General features: G+C 33.3%; 2 protein-coding genes and 1 non-coding gene across 3 annotated transcripts in view; 1 reads left to right on the forward strand and 2 right to left on the reverse strand.

Moving 5' to 3' along the window:
• LOC116342162 (chondroadherin-like) overlaps positions 1 to 12,156 on the forward strand; it is a 33,096-nt gene extending 20,940 nt beyond the window's left edge. The window contains exons 2-4 of the mRNA XM_031769663.1: positions 7,202 to 7,409; positions 7,603 to 8,446; positions 10,979 to 12,156. Coding sequence (XP_031625523.1) covers positions 7,293 to 7,409; positions 7,603 to 8,446; positions 10,979 to 11,379 — 1,362 coding nt within the window. The 5' untranslated portion in view covers positions 7,202 to 7,292 and the 3' untranslated portion in view covers positions 11,380 to 12,156. The remainder of the gene's footprint in view (positions 1 to 7,201; positions 7,410 to 7,602; positions 8,447 to 10,978) is intronic.
• On the reverse strand, positions 2,901 to 2,972 carry Trnae-cuc. The gene has a single exon. It is a non-coding gene; the product is annotated as a tRNA-Glu (tRNA).
• LOC116342163 lies at positions 8,900 to 9,662 on the reverse strand. Its single transcript, XM_031769664.1, has 2 exons — positions 9,569 to 9,662; positions 8,900 to 9,494 (listed from the first exon to the last, which is right to left on the reverse strand). The coding sequence occupies exons 1-2, from the start codon at positions 9,617 to 9,619 to the stop codon at positions 9,012 to 9,014; spliced, it is 534 nt and encodes a 177-aa protein (XP_031625524.1). The 5' UTR covers positions 9,620 to 9,662; the 3' UTR covers positions 8,900 to 9,011.
• Positions 12,157 to 21,745: the final 9,589 nt, after the last annotated feature.

The following is a 21,745-nucleotide window of genomic DNA, read 5'->3' on the forward strand; positions in this document are numbered from 1 at the left end:
GTGATTTTATATTTATTAAACCACAATGGAACAGTTTCTCTTTTCTCAAGAATGATCCGACCATTTTTCATTCATTCACTTCATTTGCCTTTTCGTATTTAATTAAATATCCTTTTGAAAATGGCATTTGTTTGAAGTAACATATCAATCATCATTTATTTGAAGCAAATTAAACAGTGATGAAGACTAAAGTGAACTCTTTTGTCAATACGAGATACGAAACAGAATAATCATATTATATCTTTTCTCATCAATTTCATCCGAAAATAAATCACCCAATTTCGACCGGTTCATTTATGAATCGTATTCATTGAGTCGTTTATTTACCAATTAATAATTTTTGAGGTTGGTTCTCGAAAAGAGCCGATAATTACAAGAAGAGCCCATGTTGGGTACAATCATTATATATTCATCAAAATGCTTTTATACACTGCATTTCACAGAAGCACCACACTCATAATCGGTGAACTACACTTGATTTGGTAGAAGCATCAGATGACAGGCACTTTTGAGTGAAGTAATAAACCAAACATTTGAGACATTGATGGAATGGCAAAGAGAGAACAGAAAAAGAAAACATGTCGACATTCATTAACACTTCATTTGAAATACGACTTTTAATTAAATGATGTACTTGATTCGACGTTCACATTTATTTGAGCATCATTTTGCCGACATTTACTTTACACCGTTCTACACCATTGCATTGAATATAACAAAATGGTCTTTGTTTCTATAAGTCAGTAGTTCACGTGCATTCATTACCTATTTCGTACTTATTTCCTCCATATTTCCTGTGATTCATTTTTCTCTTTTCACTCGCTTTGAATGTCTCATTCGTGTCGTTCGATTTGAAAAGGTGAATCTTAAATAAAGCACATATAGCTAAATGAGCTCGACATTATTACATGTTTAATGGCATGCGATTATTTATATGACCCAAGAAAATGGAAATCGGATTGAGTCAGTCGGGTTACTGAGTTCATTTAATACAACTTATATACCGACAGCCGGCTAAAGTGTTCATGTTCAACATGTATTCACAAAATGGAAAGCGTGAAATCATTCGAAAGAAAAATATGGTGCAAATGAGAAAAATGGTATAAATAGATTTATTGAAGATACATACGAAAAGTACATACATTGTGTGATCCGAGTCACCGAACTCAATAGATACAAAAATGTGTTTGAATTTTTCGTTCAAAGTGCTTTCGTCGTCATATTAAATATTTCAAATGTCACTTTTTTAAAGGTAGCTGTGAAAGTTTGATTTCACCGAATTTTCCCTTTGGGAATAAAATCCAACCAAAAAAATGACCATAAGCATAAATTTCATTTCGAAGAATTTTGTTCTCGTTCGATGAAAATGAGACAACAAAAAAGCAATCTAATAAAAGTCGTCGCGAAGTTCAATATTTGTTTGAAGTGTTTGTTGATGGTTCTTGAGATTCTCTCATTTACAAATTCACATATACACAGACATCATGTGCAAACCAAATACAAAATACAAACCACAAAAGGCAAAAACATATAAATTTTGAACGATGAGAATAATTTGCCGCTTGTCCTTCTTCGACGCAATCAAACCACATGGCAAATATGGTTGCTGGTGAAAAACGTATGCTTATAAATGGTCGTTGTAAACAAGTTTAAAAATGTATTTGCTTTCTCTGGGTGAGAGACAGCATAACGACAACACCAATGTTGGCTGTCGTTTGGATTCTCTTTTTTTTCGTTCGTTCGTTCGTTGTACACAAGGAGAAACAGAGCAACACGCATAGTCTGGAGAAAAATTGATATTGCCTGTCGTTTACTACAAATAAAACATGCAAAACAAACTAATGAAATATGGATTCGTTCATGGTGCGCATTCAGAACAAAAGCGAGTAAAAATATATGAAAGGGAAAAATTGTGCAAACATGCGAATAAGCTAACGAACGACAGAGAGAAACAGAATGGAAAAGTGAGAGAAGAGAGAATGAGATAGAAAGAGAGCGTCGGAGAGAGAGAACGCTTGGACGCGATTTCATGTGCCTTGAGTTTGGTCGATTTATACGTATTAATCCATCAAATTTATTAATGTTTTGAAATGAATATGACATTTCAAAGAATGAACCACATTCTACTGTCATTAATTTGTATTTTACACACACCGTATCAGTATGATTTGTCGCATATCCACCCTAAAACATACATTGCTGACACAACATGACACATTAAATTGATCTCGCACACAATGAAAAATATAGCAAGACTGCGACATTTTCGCATTCATGAAATATAAAACTTTACATGCATAAACAACACAAACTGTTTGTTTCATCAAGAAAAAAAGGTCGGAACCGTCTCGGAAAACGGTTAGAAGAGAAATTCCAACAGTTTATCCGTTTGTTTTTTTTTTTTGCTACATGAAATTGCCTAATGATGCCATTTATTCTGAACAAAATGAAAATGCCATCAAACATTTACAATTTGGACCAGCAGTAACACATTTTTTTTACCTTGAACACTTTTAATTAAAAGCATTTCGAATTTTTTTTACTGTAGACAAGTTTACTGCTAATAAGGTTGAATGTTTATAATTCATCTCAATTTCCACAGTTTTATTTATTAAAGATTAACAGAGGCACAACTTGAAGTGTGGTCTGTATATTTGAAATATTTGATGTGAACTGCAATTTTCGTCTTATTTTATTCAACTAAATCGTAGTCGATTGAAATTCATTTGTATTTGTTGTTGTAACAGACGTTAAATCATTGGAAAATATTTTTTTTTTTATTTTCACTCATTATAACATTTATTTTATACAACCATTTTTTGCTCTAAAATCTCGACAGAATACACTAAAAATTGATCGTATTCAAAATTAAGTAATATTTAAAAACAAAAAAAAAAAAAATCCCCTACCGGGAATCGAACCCGGGCCTTCTCGGTGAGAGCGAGATATCCTAGCCACTAGACCATAGAGGAGTTGTATGAACTTAGCCATTCGCTCTAACATACAGTTGTTCACAAACGCATGTCGATTGCACAATGAATACACATTAAAATCAAATCTAAACGAAAGAGAAACTAGATAATAATTGATTGTGTGGTTTAATATTGTGTTATATATGTTCACTCATATTCAGTTTTACAAAATGATATTTAATTGGAATCGATTTCTAATATGACAAATATCCGATAGCGGAAAACTGATGTATTTACAACGATGAATTTTTAATGCAGAAAAATACATTTACAATGAAAACAATCATAAACCCATTTGTATAAACAATTACCGTAATTCGTAGAGCGCGAGTTTACATAATTTTGTTGTCACGAAAATCCAACAAGTTATGACTCATATAAAATGTCGTTTATTTTATGAGAAAAAAAATACGTAGAATGTGTAGGCAAATGACAAATACACGGTTGGTCCAATTAATATGTTTTTCTCTCTTTCTGTTTTTCGTTCTTTGACAAATTTACATAAGATTTAACAAAAAAATCGATAATTCCATGTTTTCTTTCGTGGGGCTGACGGAATGTTTTACGTATTTTCAATGAACGCGAAAAAATCAAGTATATTTGCGTTTATTTCTTGGCTTCTAATTAAGTAACAAAATGATCTTCTTTTCATCATTTCCAAAAGAAACGTAATTTTTATTTTAAAAAAGATGCCACTTTTCCTTAAACCGTTTCAGTTTTATTGCACAATTTGACAAAAGGGTTGACATTCATATTTGCCAAAGACTTAAAAAAGCACACAAAGTGAAATTATTATCAGAAAGCTTTCTACGAAGAAAAAAAATGTGAGAAATTGTGAATGTGATGCATGAGTGCGAGAAAAAAAACACGGCGAGACAAATGGAGTACATATCAAACAAAAATTAGCATTTATCTCATTAGTCGGTTAACGATCGATGAAAATGAAACCAGAAAAACGACCTTTTGTTGAAACATGAAATGTAATTTTAATGAGTAACCGTCGTTAAATGCGCGGAAATCAAAGAAAATTGCTGTTCGGCAAGTGCACACGCGTATATGTGTATACAATGGGTGGAGAAAATCCATTTGAATGCATATTTAATTATCTTTCTTCGTCGCATCAATTGCTATCGGTCCGTAAATATGGACACTGTGCTCTGTTGCTTGTACATGTTCCGCCACCGCAAAAATATCACGGATATACAAAGTCGTGATTTAAAATAAGCTCAAAATACAAACGGATCTGATTACATAAGTTTGAGTTGGATTTTCATTCCCCTTAGAACCATGCAGCGCATGGAGTTTCTGTCACTGAAGTTGCGACCGCAAAAAAGAGATTAGCTTAATGAATAAGAAAGTCCTTTCTAATGATTATAAATGGTGTTTAAAATGTTAATGCATACCCATTATAGAATCGGGAATCATGTTCAGTTAGATGCTTTTGTCAATTTGCGTAATCACCTTATAATTCCACACTGCTGTAATGGTATTAATTTCACTTTTCTTATGGGGTGGATTTCAAGTTTAATATGCATTCGCATTGAACTGGAGCCAGCGAGACACGAAAATTGTTTGGAACATTTTTGTTAGTTAACAATGAAATGATGAGCTGTGCAAGGAAAGGATCAAATTGGAAATTGTTTAATTGGATTTTGAGGCCTTTGAAAATGATGCTTGAATCTTATTTCAATGCGTTGACATTTTTGACAGCCAAAGATTTGTGGAAATTTTTTCGTTGAACTATATCGAATTGACTAATCGAAATTTGGTGTACAATCAAAGTGGCTTAGTCACCAAAAATGAGAATACCTGTCACAATGAACAAAATCCGAATTTTTACTGAGATTACCTTTTTTTCTAATCTATTTTCAAAGCAATTTTTATGAATATGATTCGATTTTGTCGGATTTTTGTGAAAAATGGCTTACCCCATTTTTGCAGTTAATTCTTTTATGAGGACCTTTTTTTGATGCTATCATTCTCTCAGACAATCAGATCAATGTTTCACATCTATTTCTTGAAATAAAAAAAACACAAACACATTCCGCCTTTATTATGAAATAAAAAATGTCCCCAAAAAAGTGTCGAATCGTTCGGCTTGGAATTGGAAATACATCAAATAGAGCACTCGGTGATTAGCTCATTTTGCACGTTTTCACTTCTTTTATGATGCTATCTCTATATATAATTCTTGTCCATCCGAAAAAAAAAACCAACTACGGAGCGTTGAAAGGGAGAACAAAAAATGCACTGCGGATGGCACGTACACGTACGCATTGTGCCTATTTGTTTTGTCTGCTTCGCATATGTGTCATGCATTTGAATAGTTTGCTCCGTCTCTCTAACTTTCCCATATCTCAATATTCGACAGCGGCCATTTTTCGTTGGATGAAAATCCGTAGAACGTAATTCAATCCCGTGAAATGCCACTTTACCTTCATTTTAACGGAAATCTGTGAAATATGCTTCATAATGGAAATGAAAGGCATTTGTTTAGTTTTAGCACTGTCGTAACACACAGTTATGAGTCGCGATGTTTGTGAACATTTTCAGCGATAGCCGCCTTCACAAAGAAATAGCAACATTTCCAAAATGAAAAATACGATTTGAAAGCCGTTGACGCGGTGATTGTGATGGTGATGATACTGATGACAATGAACAGAGAACGTCAGACACACCAAGAGAGAGGGTATGTGAGATATGCTTTATGTTTTCTAAATATTATGCGGCATTTGGTGTAGAAAAGGCTTAAAATTTATTCAATATGCGCATTCTCATCGTTGTGTTTCGGTTTATAAAAGGCGAACCGAAGCCAAAATGCCAAATGAATATAGACTAGCTGATGACCTCAACATTTGCCCATATCGTGCATTTTGGCCATGGAATTCATGCTGTTCAGACCACTTCCCTTCAAATGCCGCTTGTGCTTATAACATTCGACCGATTCGACGTTGACGCTCTAGTCATTGCACTGTCTATGTCGGCGAATGTGTGGTTGGTGACGTGGAAAAACGGATACTGGTGCTGCTGCTTTTGCACGACTGAGCTTTAACTTTTTGGCTTTTGGCCAAATTCAAACAACATTTTTAATACTCGTTTTATTATCTTCTTCTCCGTCTGGTCAACATTTTTGTTCCTGTTTCTTGCAAATTTCTGGTGTGATCGCGGTTTTTGTCGAATACTTGTTTTTATCTATAGATTCTATACATAAAAAAAACAAGCGACTTTTCTACAGCATAAGCCAGTTCCGAAAATACGCGACCACATCAAAAACGCTGTCATGTCAATGTTTGATGGCGAAAAATTTCACCCAGACGCTGTACATTTTCGGCATTAGTTGCCATATTCAATATGGTTGTTTTCGGTTTGGACAATTGCCGAACGTTGCCAACAACCATTATAGTTTTTTATAGATGATGGTTTTGCTGGTGAGATTTGACCGATGCCGCTTTTTCAATTCGACACCATGGCCACAGATAAACATTCGAAAATATAGAGACAAAGATTTTCCGCACAGCGTGAAAATGCTCTAGTTTATCCAGTTACCCGCACCAATATTTATTCGCCCCATCTTTGCTCTCTTGTTTCGTATACATCACAGTTTGGGTTTCGGTAAAATTTCAAGCGTATGTTGGTTGTTTTTGGTTATGCTGTGCAGATCTCAGTGTAAGCGTGTTTGTTTGTTTGCTTTGATAACAGTTCCATTGGAGGCTATTCCAGAAACAAAGACGAAAATAAACGCAACGCTCGAAAAATAAGTAATGGATTATTCACAAAGTCCAACTAGTATGTGGAAGCCGGGTGTATTGTAGCGTAAATGCAGAGTTTATTTCTCATTAACATCTCACATTTATTTCGCACTTTTTTGGTATGTTACATTCTGCCATTTTCATTTTTTGTGTCAATTTATTTTAAATACTTACTGCATGTACTACCCAGAGGTCATTCAGTAAATTTACACTATGTTTTATGCCAAAATTTACCCAGAGCGCAAATTCATCTGTTTCAATATGAGTGTTAAAGTTGAATTTGCCTGGAAATGTGGATGAAGTAATTCGAATTTCAAAAAAAAAAAAAAAAACCAAAAAACATCATTGCCAATTTTAATGAGGAAAATGAAATTTGGTGTGTAACGAGTGCATTTCTCATCTGTGCTTATCCAAATAATATCAAACAAATGTGAGTTCATTTATTAATTGTGTGTATGTTTGTTTCATTTTTCCATGCAGGGTTCTAATATGGATGCACGAAATCAACGGTAAAAAGAATATACGACTAATCTGATTAGTAGCGGCTCCAGCAACAAGAAAGTTCTGTGCGATGCGCTTCATTAAATTTTGGATATTTTTCTTTATTGAAGCCCTCGGGGAGTTTCAAAATCACATGAATACCGCTCAAGCCTGTCTAAATGAATGCATCTGCTTATCGCAGACACAAGTGAGTAATATCCATTGCATAACTGAATTTTACATTCATTAGCGAGCCTTTGAAATGATATAAATGTGAAATCATCGTATGAATTTCATGGTTCCGTTCAAATTCTCTCTTTTTTTTTTAAATTGCAAACTGAATTTCATTTAGAGAGATGTGAATAGAAGGTTCATGATGTTTGTTGTTTTTGTTTTCGCAGGTTTTATGTAATACGGGTGGATTGCGCGAGATTCCAACGAAACGGCTACCACCAAGCGTTGAACATTTATCATTAACCAAAAATAATTTTCCAATAATAAAAAGCGATGCATTCGCTGGCCTACGAAATTTAAGGAAATTATCACTCGACGGGAATAATATTACAACAATAAAACCGTTTGCATTTCGTGGCCTACCAAAAATTCGTGAAATTTCCATACAACATACGCCATTGTCGACAGTTGCACAGTTTGCATTTGCCGGTTTGCAAAATATTACCACAATTTTATTGAGCCACAATAAAATCTTGCGTGTTGAAACGAACGCATTTGCGGGCACATCGAATGTTAAATTAATCTTATTATCAAATAATCCAATGCTGAAAATTGAGACGTCAGCATTTTCTGGTTTAACGCAAGTGGAACATTTACTTTTGCCATCTGGTATTCGAATTATCGAGCCGGACGCATTCTATGGTATGGATAGTGTTGGTTTACTAAAATTAGCGTTCATGGATTTAACGGAATTGTCACCGTTCACATTCCGTGGATTAACTAATGTGGCGGTATTATCGTTGCAAGAATCTGATTTAGGTGTAATTTGTTCAAATTCATTCGATGGCCTGTCACACGTCGGAACACTGAAATTTCTCAACAATAAAATCGATTCGATTGAAGAGTTGAATTTAACATCATCGCATCACATAAAACATTTAATTTTCCATGGAAATCATTTATTAGAGACACCCGAACCCGGCGCCATCATTTTAGATGGTATACGCAATATATCCGTTATAAACAACCATTTTCCGTGCGGATGTCATGTGCACGCGTTACTAGATAGTGGTAAGAGAGAATTTTATTTATTATATATTATAGGATGCATCAGTATCCACATGTGAGGGTGGTCAAGAATGCATACAAAATCGAATTTTCAACGCCACACAGACAGGAATCATCAGACTAGGTAAAAAGAATCTGTGTGCCAAGTTTTACCACTCTACGGCATAAATTGTACTGTAAACAAGATTTTTTTTTAAGTAAACGAGTCGAAGTGGAGACTTTTTTTTGGTTCTTCAAGCAAAAAGTTGTTTCATTTTTAAAAGAGATAAATTCATCCGGAAAATAACAAACAGAATAAAAAATTGTTAATTTATTCATTGAAAATTATTTTATTTTGGAGAAAATTAGTAATTTTTTTCAAAAAATTATTTTTGTTGCAAAATCTAGATTTTACTATTGCCAAGATTTCAGAAATACTTAATTAAATGCGATATGAATTTAAGCAAATGCATGTTTTTAATCTGTATAAAATGATATGCGACAGAAATTGATTTGGAAACTTGATTCGATGCAGATTTTGGCGATGAAGTACGATTTGAAGCAATAAGGGATGTTGAAACTATCCAGATTAGACTTTTACTGTTGATGTCAGTTTGGCACCTCCTGATGCTTCAAGCGGCTGACTATAGTAGATTGTATAGCCGTTTTGAATATAGCAACCATCAAGGCATCCGTTACATCCGTAGCATACATCATAGAGGAATGTATAAATATTGAAATTATTCTTTTGACAAATGTTGCCACATCCAGAATTCAAAATTTGGAGGAATGAATTGTAATATTTTGTGTAACAAGGATTTGATAGTTTGTTTATCACACATTGAGAGATTCCATTTGTTTTTGGATCATAGTTGCGATATGCTTCACAAAGTGCGCACAAATCAAAATGGATTTTACTTTTGCATCCGCATGAACAACAATTACATGTATCTGCAACATCTTGAATCAAATCATCCAATTTGTCGTCAGTATTTTTATCGCATAAAACCGACGTACATAATGGTAGATCGGGCTGTTTAATTGGTGCTACTAGTTTATCTTGACCATATACCTATTGATTGCAGAAAGACGTATTAATAAATTACTCAATTCAAATTCAGTATCAAACTCATATAATATACTTACATCATGCAAGGTGGCCAACAATGTTAAAATTAATACAAAACGAATCATCATTCGTAGGAGTTTTATCGACTTATTCACAGTTCAAGAGAATTACTGCTCTGATTTTACAACAGAATTCTCTGCTTTTATTCATTTTTGAAACAGTTTCGTTCAAAATTCAATACAATCAAAGAGATTTTCTTTTAATTTTTTTGTTAACGCAATACACGACTTTAATTATATTTTAATACAGTGTACGATGCATTCATTGAAACACCTTTGTTTGCTTTGAAATATTGAATTTTATGCAACTTTTCACCAAAATAGAATCAGCTTAATGACATCGGATGCGGGGGAGTTATTGCTTAGGGGGAATTATCTATACGTTTATACGGGTTATATGCAAATATTTTTTACCAAATATACTACAAATAGATGAAGACATCGCAAGTATGCCGCATAAACGCTATATATATATGCGTATAAACCACATATATTCGGAGGTTTTTGCAAATATTCTTGCGTATATGCGGTTTATATTCTTATACGCAGCATATTTTTAACTTATTTTATTCGATATTTCCCCTAGGATGCACTTGCATCATTTAATTATTCATACCAATATTAATGAATGAACAGATCTCGAACGATTTCACGCCTTAATATTATTTTTAACTGCCTTTGTTCTCTTGTAACTATCTGTTTCGGCTCAATCTTAATAACAGTTCATTGACATTTCAAGTGAATAACTTCTCATTATTTTCAAAATAGTAACAACAAATATAATGCAATTTATTTTTCAATTCTTATCAAAACAACATGTGCTTTTTTCATTTCGTCATGCAATTCTATTTTTAACGTCAAACGTGTTTTGTAATTTAACTGAACGAATACTGTAAATGAAAACCTATCTTCTTATTGACTGACAAAAATAAAATTACGAAACATATTTTTTTGGTAATAAGATTATTGTTATTTATACTTTGAAAATTTGTTGCTTGCCAAACCAAAGAAAACCTATCCGGAGCAACAAAAGTTGGTTCCAATATGGATTTGATTGGATATGAATATCTCCCAAGTAAGATGTGGGTACGAAAGTATATTAAGCTTTCGATGTATTCGGTGAAAAAAATCATCATGATATGTCATCTAACGTCCGAGATATACTATACGAAAAATCAAGAAATTTTTTCAGAAATGGAACTTCACACAGATTCTTTGAACCAAATCTAATGATTCCCGCCTATGTGTTAATCAAAATTAGAATCTGTAAGCATTCGTGATACGCTAACGGAGGACAAGGGGTTCTTTTTTGCTCTTCATTTATGAAATCAACCCCCTAAGAATCTTAGCTCCCACATTACTGCCATACATACATATATCAATTTTTCTTTTTTAAATAAAAATAATAAATAACCAAATTTTTTACAGCGTTATCGAATGGCTCGTATCAACGGGGTGACTTTATGTCACGGAATTATTGCATTTCACCGTTGGATGTAAACGGCAAAGCGATGAGCGAATTGGATCTCTATGCAATTGGACGATGTCAGGAGCAGGTGACACGTGAAAATCTCGAATCAAATGCAATTTCTTTGCATTCAACAAAACAACATCATCGAATTTATGTGCACACAATGGTGGCCATCGTATTTTTATTATTACTGATGAACGAATTGCAGCGATTGAACCGTGGCACCAGCGAAAATAGCAGCCAAAGTGTCAACAGCACAAATAACAATCAGACTGAAATTGATCGTGAACATCACAATGACATAAGAAAAAACCAATATAAGCAACACGATCGAATGGTATGTGCGACAACCCGGTGAGCTTATCAATTATGTATACGAGCTGACAAAAAAGAAACGATGCAAGTGATATTTAAAACAATGAAAGAAAATTCAAAATGAATTTTCAACACACTTCCATTTCTTCCATTTTGGAAGAGACAAATTCAATTCCGTTTGAAATGTCAGTGTCACACTGATTTTCGTACACCATTCAACATACGTTCAACAATTGACAGCGACATTAAGTTTTTCATCAATTCAATTGCATCTTGGATAGTCCGCACGAACTAAATGCAGCTTTTTTTTACTGCACAATACTGTCACGCGGACCAAAGGCGCATATTTTTAAATTTCTATCTCCATCAAATGAACATAAAACATCAAATATTGTCGTGGCATAGAAAATGATATGTGGGAATACTCAATTCATATCTTTTTGTACCGTTAATATCAGAGCAAGTACATCATATCAAAACAAGCGAAAAAAAACATCTTTGTATTTACGTTATGGTTAATTAGTTCCACCCCCAAAAAGTATGTACAGGTTTATTATAGCAGGAATACTTATTTTTCTCGTTCGATTAAATTTAAAATCAAATGTAGCAAAACGTCATCGCATTTTCTTTATACCATTAACAATTCTGTGCAATTCGATGTAAATGACTGAAAACAAATACAGAATACAAAATTACTGCAACGACCATTACACAATCGTTCAAATCGGATGTCGTCAATCGATTTGATCGATTTGGTGATAAAAGTGTAGCCAATTCGGACGAAAGTCAACCGAATTCGAAGCGTTCAATCACTGTTTGTACTGAGATATTTTTGGCAACTTCTGGCTTAGGTCGGCTCCTATTTTATATGAGGCTGAGTAAGTGAAGTGTGGCTTCAGATTCTGAATTTCAAAAAAATAAGTTTTGTTTCTTATTGATTTTATTGGATTTTTGAAGGTGATTTGAATATTTTACTCTCATATGAATACCGTCGACATGAGCTGGCTAAAAATATTTTGCATTGAATAAAAGTACTTGAATTCCCAACACGTTCAAGCGTATCCCCATTCACAAATGGAAAACGAGCAAAAATAAAAAAATCGGGTACGGGTATGTTGAATGGTTCGTTTTGTACTTTTGTGGTGATAATCTCAGGCGCATACACCAAATAATACATATATTTGTTGTTAGCAAATCGAGAAATGGTTTCCCAGCAATCGAATCGAAAAAGGTCAAACTCTTTTGCATTGTTCGAATTGTTCAAACAAAAGCGAATGGTCTCTCTACTCTCTCATTTTAAAGAACAAAGCACTGTTTGACGAACTGAAAGGAATCAATAGAATTTCAAAATAACTAATTCAGTGCGGCGAATAGAGAAGAAAAGGAATGAAAGTGTTATTTACGCTGTAACGCATTGGCGACGAACAAATCAAAAATATCATTCAATGTATATGTATAACCGGCGCACTTTTTTACACACACACACATAAACATTCATATTCATGCACTCTCACGAAAAGCCTTGGCAAATGGAAATATCGAAAATCTATTTTACATATTCCCAGTGCGTTTCTCATTCATAAGAGAACTCTATTCATTCGCATACAATACGTCGCAATTCGATTTTCGTAAAATGGCTTGAATCTCATTTTTCGTTTGCCATCGCTTTTATCCATGGCATTTTATTGGGTTAAAAATAAATAAGCGGATAAAAAATGAGATATTTATGCATTCGGAAGCGGCAAGCAGCTGGAAAGAAAATGCCAATACACATTCGAAAACATAAAACATTCAATAACAAGGTCGTCGTATATATAGTAGTTTCTACAACATTCTCACACACTTTGCCAGTGGATTTTATATATTTATTTTTTGTGTGTGTTCGATCGACTCGTATCCCGCTCCAGTGGGGAGAAATACAGCCGTTTAGTTAGACCTGCTTCGGTTCGATAATGTTGGCGAGGAAAAAATTTACAACGATAGATCCAGAAGAGTTCATCAAATATGCGACCGCTAAATTGGGATTTAAGTATAACACACACACACACTCGTACATATCATATTGACACACACAAAGCCATAGTACGATTGATGTGTCTCTTTTCAATCGCAATTTATAGACAAAAGTATTAGGGGAGAAGGTTTTTTTATAGGCTTTGTGGTTGGAAATACTTTTTAGTTAGTAAAGGTTTTTTCCGTGTCGCCCATTGTATGTAGTAGTCGTTCATTTCATATTGATTCATTTTTTGAATTCTTGAATATTCATTGTCATCTTCATGTATTCCCGAGCCGCTTCCTGCTGTTTTCGGGCTTTATATTATGAATATTCAGTTTGAATCGTGCCATTAAAATGCACAGCCGTATTGTCGATGGATTCTTTTTATTCGCCGTTAAATGTATGTGCCGTTTGCTCGCATAAAACAAATAGTATGGCATTCAAATGCAACTCCAAAGGATTATTTGTACAAATGTAAAAATTTGAACGAACAAAATGAAACTAGATAAAGCGCAAAAAACGCAACCTGACCAACATATCATTTGGACATCCCATATGGAATCCTCTCGAAAATAATAGATAATAAATATCATTTTCATATGGACTTTGTTCGTCTGTTCATATTTTTTTTCATATTGTCGCCTTTATATGTTTCATCTTTTTTCGATATGCTTCGATTCGAATCGGTATTATTTCATTTACGCGGCGTGTATTCGCTTACACCATTCGGTGTTCACTATCGTTCGTGTGTATGTGTGTGTTGCCAAATGCAATTTCGTTTCACGACATTTTATTGAAATAGATGCACGCAGCATGAACAGCAAAAAAAGGGTATAACATGAAGCGAAAAACACATGATGTTTGAATATGCATTCAGTGTGGCGAAAAGCGATTGGCGAAAAACCCAAAATAAATTGCGATTTCATTTTATGGAAACCATATTTTATTGCTATGGCATCGATTGGTACTGTGCTAAATATGATAAAAGCAACCGAGGATGAATTTTCAATTTTTTTCCTCTCTTTTTGTTCTTTCTTTTGTTATTTGAGTTCATCAGATTGGAAAAAAAATTGTCGGCTATTATTAATGAAATCTATATTTGGATGATGTAAATAATTTCGAACCGCAACATCTCATTTTGGTTTGGCTGCCGCCAAAATAATGGCATCGTCTGTCACCAACATGTTAGATACAGTTAAAATATTTAACATTTAAATGTCTAGCCATGAAAATTGTAAAGCTTCAGTAAGTCTTAATATGTCTATTCAATTGAACGGAAAAATTTTGTAATTTCCACAGTGCCAAGCAATTAATGTTCCACAATAATCACTATATTTATTCGTTTTATAAAACGATTATTATATTTTCATGGCGAAAGTATATTGGCGAATTGAGATAAGCAAAAAACATCACAAAAACTTGTTTGCTCCAACACCATCCAGAAAAGAATGTTCATTTTGCATATACTTTGTCATTAAAATTACTTTATCAACAATTGCGATTGTATTTTTGTAATTAGCAAAATGGAATCGGCTTCCTTATCGCCTTGCCAGTCCTTCATCCTGATGTTAAATCAGCACGCTCAGAAGCCATGTTACACCATAAAAAAATGGATTTATCGAAGTTTACAACGAACAAACCATGGATCCGTAATTATTCAAATAAAAGCGCAAACTGTTCCATTCGAAAATACATTAAATGCGATGCCAGTGCCCATAATGGAGAGAAGACACTTTTATCTATCTTGTCGGATTGAATCGATGCTTCTTTTTTTACGCCATTTTATTATTCTTTCTACTTTTTTTTTACTCGCGATGAATATGTACGATGAAAAACGAACCATTCAATATTTTACAAACAATGGCTCTGATTAGCATATTTAATGCGATCACGTTCAATATTTTTTCTACGCCATCCTGAATGCATCATCGAACAACTTACTAAATTGAATTAATTTCAACGTGATTACATATGCTTTTTTCGATATGAGAAAATATTAGCTTGACTATTTACAATTTTGTAATTGTAATTGAAAGGGGAAAACGACCACAGGATGACTTGCCATCTACTGAATGGATGTGAAATTCTTTTCTGGTTTTATCATCAATTAGAATCAATACTAAGCCTACATGTGAAATAAATCAGCGCATTGTCGTAATTTCTAAATTTAATTTTTACCATTTTTGTTGATTGTTCCAAAAATGTACGACCTACCTGTCGAATGACAGTGTCCATTTTAATTGGTTTCAATATTGAATTTTCATTTGGATTTGTGTTTATTATTTGGATATTTTTAATTATGTACATAAATTCGAAGAGGAATTTATCCGATTGAGCGGTTGATATGAACATTTATAGAATTTATGCTGGAAAAAATTGACTCGAAAATAAATTAAATTATTGTAAATGCATTTGAGTTCATTAATTGACTTTTTATCGGCACTTTGCTAACAATGCAATGCATTGTTTTAGTGCATGCTCTTACTAATTTAAATGAAATTGTAAAAAAATATCCGCCAAATGACCGACACAAGATCATGTGCATGTCAATATGAAGTGGCCGATGTGTGATTAGTGTGCGCGATGTGTAAATTTTCCATTCGCTTTTTTTTCGTCGTTATTACGCTTCCTATACAATGTAAATTCATCAAACATTATAATATCATTTTTTTTTGTCATCAAATTGTTAACGCTAATTTATCGAATCAGCGGCTCATTTTTAATTCAACATTTTGCATGCTAATTGAATCAACTAGTTTTTGTTTAATTGATGAGAATTTATTGGTTGCAAAAGCAATGATGTGTAACAAGTACGATACATTGGAATCGGAATATAAAATAAATGTAAATGCTGCTCCAACATCATTGAACATGTGTATAAAGCGAAAATTTGGCACGAATTAAGAGAGAAAACATTCATTCAATCGGCACGGTTTATATGTTTAGGTAAATGTCCGCTTATTAATTAGCTAGAAAGAATCTAGACCAATTTTCAATTGTAAATACCGACATGCCATATCGAAAATTATATATTAACTTTAACGAAATGTGTTAAATGGAAAACAAATATAGCTCAATATTGTAGGGTGTGGCTATATGTAAAACTATTGAAATCATATCCCGAACAAGGCGGATTGTTTACATCCGGAAAGAAGACAATTTTTTCTCTGGGATCCTCCCACTCGAATGCTAAGGATTATAAATAAATTTCCATATAAAATACGATATTATTGTAATAAATATTATTTAAAAAATGCGGCATATCGTTATTTTGTTTTATTAAGGTAAAAAAAGTTGTGGTAGTCAAATCAAATCAATAAAGAAATCCAGGAAATGTGCTTGCATTGCTTCCACTTAAAATGCAGTGTCATTGGCCAAAATTAGCTACAAAAATATTCAATCCGATGCTTGCTCAGAAATAAGCATACAAATCAATTCAAAAACAAACTAAATATATTCAAATTAAACGAGTCAATTGGTTTTTCGAGTTTTCGTTTGCCGCAAAATGAATATAAATCAAATAAATATAAATCGTTCAATGAGAAAAAACCGAGTCAATCGAAAATTGTGTAGAAGTTGAGGAGGCAGAAATCGTAACACAATTCAATTACTAGTAAATGTTTGCGATACATGATATTTAAGAGATAACTCAAAATATAGATCATAGAAATGAATGTAAAATGAAGTGAAAATACAGCAAAATAATTTATTAAATCTGAATGTCCTAGAAAAAGGCAACTATTTCAATTAAATTACTCAAAATGAACTTATTCATTGAATAAATAAATAATATTCAATTCATCCGAGGGAAAAGATATATGTATATCATTGATGTAAAGGTATAAGTAAATAATTTCTGTGTTAGAATGACAACAAGGAATATCTCGAATAGAATATATTTAACGTGAAATGAAGAATCGTGTTGATTGATTGATTGAAATTGATGGCAACAATCGATGGCATTTTGAAGCGTTTTATATCAAGCTGAAATTAAAACAAAAAAAAAGAAACTTTATACAATAAATGTAATATGTACGAGCAAACCAAATGACAATGTATATCTACAAATTTTTTGTATATTTTGCCCAACTTCTTTGTAAACTAAAATCTGTATCACAAGCAAAGTGCAAAGTGATCGCATTTAACCAATTTAAGTAATTTAATTATGGCGTAAGTAACACGATTATTTTGATTTGTTATATTAGAAATTGTGAGAGAGAATTTTCTTATGAGTTAGTTCAAAGTAAATGAATGGGAATCTTCTTGAATCCCAATCAAAATGGGTTTTTGTTTAGTTTCACATTTCACACATATGTTATAACTATAAGGATTTTTTTTGATCACTTTGAAACAATCTATTTCCTATAGTATCCTATCAAATAAATCAGATTGTACCGTCATAATGCCATAGGTAAATAAAGTGAATAAGTAAAAAGTTTCTTTTTTGTCTCTGATTATTGGACGCCATATTTTTTGCCAAATTGTTTTCCTGCAGATTGTCCGAAATATCTAGAATAAAGGTGAGTATAACGTTTATCAAAATAAACACATTTTCCAGACGCTTAAGCTATTTATAAGTGCCTTCCATCATACTTTACTTTTTTGTATAATTTTATCACAGAATACTATTCAGAGAATATTTTGGAATAATTGAACCCCCTAATTTTGAAGAACATCAACTTGTCAACGAAAGCTATTTTTTGATTTTGAAATTTATTTCAAAAATAGATTCGTGTTTTAAATAGAAAGTTACAAAAAATCATTCCAATGTTAATATAGCATTACTATAGCGGTAGCATTTTCTACTCTCTGTTTCAAAGTCTTAACGGCAGCAATGTGATTATATTGTGTTTTTTTACAATCTACATGCGCATATGTGGTGTTGTGGCTTTATAATCGATCGACAAGAATTTACTATTCAAAGAAATTCTTCAAAATTCATTTACAAGTAGGTCAAATAACCCTAGATGTGAGCTCGACAAAGAATCGATATATGCATAAAATATTCGTAGAGCGATATAGATTTGAGTTTGCAATAAAACGAGAAGAAAAACTGAAATATTTGTACATTGTCTAAATGTCGATATTGATCCATGAACAGTGTTCATATTTATTTATTAACCGAGACTTATGCCTGGGCATTCCCGAAATAGCTCGATGATGTATTTCTGCCACAGAGATGTAAACAGTATGTATGTTATTTTTGTGGCGGTGCAAATAAAATTGGATTTTAGATGATGACAAATGGCAAAATCTCAATGGTGAATTGCAGCAATTACATGAGTTGTTAACTTGATTCAGTCAGATGTGTTGTCGTCAATATAGTCACTCAAATTCTGTTTTTTTTTTCTTTCCACTCGATGAACACAAATATTTGCCAAACGAATTTGTTGAGTTCACCTTTCGGTCTTTCACTCTTTTATTTTTAAGGCAAACAAAACAGTCACAAAGTAAATATGAAACCGAAACGAGCCAGCACTTCTTTGGATGTTTATCAGCGCGTGAAACCGACACTGTGCTCGAACGAAAAACTCACTTTCTTGTTTGTACATACACATTTTCTTTGTTATTGTTTCCATTTCTGTTGTGCTTTTCTTTGACACATAAGTCGCCAAAAATGCCACCATTTGGATTTTGGAGCACACATTCGGGTTGTGCAGTGTGGAACAAACGAGGCAAATGAATTCCAAAAATGAGTTTTCAAATGTATTTGGAGCTTGTGTAGTATTTTATTTATTGATATCGGAGATTTTTGGTTACAACGACTTGAAATTATGTAATGAATGTAAATGTTGGCATTCGCATCGATGGTACGGTTTACAAACAAAACAACATTCGATATGGATCAACGAACAATTTTGCTTTTTGCTTCACATAATTTTCTCGGCAAATCGGTAAATATATCCGAAGATTTGGGATTCGGTCAGTGCCTCTTTTTCAATCGAAATACATTTCAAAAGAAGTGAAAAAAAGATCAACATTTCATCAAAGTCCTATTTTTTACGCCATCAAAAAAGGAAATATCAAAATTCCGTATCGGAAGTGATAGAGATTCTGACGAAATTTCATTTGTGAAAGACATCATCGTTGTAAACTTTATCAGGCATTGTGTAAAATATTGTCTTTCCACTCTTCTGTTTGCAATATTATTTATTCTTTCCATTTTCATTTCGACGCGTACGTTTTGATACACACACATGACCCGATAACCACTCCATTTTTTTCTATCTACCTTATCCAATTTTCAGCGGCTTCGATTCATTCGCATCCATCAGCAAAAGTTATCATTTCTTATTTATTTAACATATAATAAATATATCAAAAGTTATTGCATTGAAGGGAAACACGTAGACCAAAGCGAAGAAAATATAAAAGAATGAAACAAAGATGAAAGAAAATAATGCGAATGATAATTTTGTGTGTGTATGAATGTGTGAACGATGTGTTATGCTGTTTTAAGCCGCTTTATGTGCCATAGCGATTGATGCTCTTTTACATCGTCGCATGTTCGCCGTAAGAGACTGTAACTTTTCTGCATTTGGCACTCAACCAACCCCAACGATAAAAATTCAAAAGCTCAAAATACGATTATATCTTTTATATACGGATAGAATGTATCGATGTCAAACACATTTCCCGGCCAATTCGTCGATGTGGGGAAATGTTTTGTCGACATTTGGCGTGGGTATGTTTTTCATTCAACTTTTCCGTTTGACTTCGTTTTCAAATGCCACATCGCAATAATATTTTTTTTTTTTTTTTTCATTTTTTTGTTTTGCAAAACATTTGGATTTTTGCACAAGATTCACATTGGTCCGTCCATTTCTTTAAGGTTAGTGGTTTCGTTTATTTATTTTCGGCAATTTTTTTTATTGGCTTGACTTGACTTTTGAACGGGGGCTTCAGCATGTCAACACTTTTGTTGTCTTATTTATTTTGACGGCTGTTCTGAACTTTTGCTCCTTTCGTTCATCGAAAATGAATTTATTGGCGAATAAGAAGACAATGGTAAAAAGGTCAATATCGACAGATTGACCATATTTGAAGCTCGCTCAAATCAACAATTTATTCTCCCATTGATTCGCATTCATTGGCATACAAAGATACAGTGCATGATTCACTCGATAAAATATTATAATACGGAATAAAAGATAGCTTTCTTCAAAATAAATTCTATCAGTTTATTTGCACCAAATATGATGGAATTCTTCTGAACTCATTAAATTTTGAAGACGTAGATTGTTGTTATATCACACACACACACACACACACACACACACTCGTGTACAGTGGGAGTATATTCAGAAAAATGAAAGCGAAGCACTTATTTCATGGCATCCGATTGAGATGCATAAAGTGACTATAGCATGTTTCTGTTGCTCCAAACGGATATTGATCACAAAGACGTTTCAACGCAAATCGAATAGATTTGAATGGATCCTAAAGATATGTTTCGTTGCAATTTTAGCATTTGAATGTGCAGATCGTGACATCAGAAAGTGTGAATATAATTTGATGTGAGTGCAATTTAACCATAGCGAATTGGCTGGATGCGAGCAGGTGCGTAGAGTATACGAAGTGGTTTACTGTAAACATGCAAACAACCAGCGCAACCTTAAATTCAATTTAAAAGAAAATATATACAAAACATATGACGGCGAAACCAATTCTACCTTTCATGCATCTCATATATGATTACAATAAATGTAGTTTGGCGCTGTTTTTTTTCTCATTCGCCACTAGATCCTGATAGTGCACGGTGCAACATGGTGTTGCCTTTTGAGAGAGAAAGAATGAAGACGAGTGCAATGTTGCACAGCTTGAATTAGATAAGATGTGAAATGAGGAAAAATTCAAATAAATGTGATGTGCTGACTTTTATATCCAAATGCATGCGATGCATACATACACTTTATTCAAAGTTTATTGTTGCGTTCGTTGTTTTCTCTATTTTTTGCACTCTCATTCACCCACTCTATCTAAGTCAGTCAGTCACTCTTGTGTGCTCATAAAAATGTTGGAAGTGCAACTGTAGAATGGTACAGCACACCAAGAGGCAAATAGGCGACGATTGAAAGAAACCTTCCTGGCTAAATTGATGTTTATATCGTATGTAGTTCAGACTTTTCATACGAACAGTACCGAAGCACATATGACGCATACCATTTCAGTTATGTTGCAGTCGACGAGTGAAAATATCTGAAATTACAGATGAAGAGAGTGTTTAATGAAGAAATACGGGCATATTAAACTCAAAAAATAAAAGTGCCTGACGATTGCTTAATATTGTAATAGTTTTATGGGAATTTGTTGAATGAACTCGGTCTCTCTCCCTCTCTTACACATTCACACGCGCACGCTTGTTCCGTCAGTACCAATGAGGATAGTTAATTCACTCTAACTCGAGCGACAA

The sequence above is a fragment of the Contarinia nasturtii genome, unplaced genomic scaffold, assembly GCF_009176525.2.
Source record: "Contarinia nasturtii isolate CC-2019 unplaced genomic scaffold, AAFC_CNas_1.1 Cnas_scaffold_810, whole genome shotgun sequence".
Lineage (NCBI taxonomy): Eukaryota > Metazoa > Arthropoda > Insecta > Diptera > Cecidomyiidae > Contarinia > Contarinia nasturtii.

Excerpts from the sequence above, each read along its gene's own strand:
- LOC116342163 (XM_031769664.1), bottom strand. The coding sequence starts at position 9,619 with ATGATGATTCGTTTTGTATTAATTTTAACATTGTTGGCCACCTTGCAT. Across the intron at positions 9,495-9,568 it reads TGTTGGCCACCTTGCATGAT|GTATATGGTCAAGATAAACT; the intron begins GTAAGTATATTA and ends TGCAATCAATAG.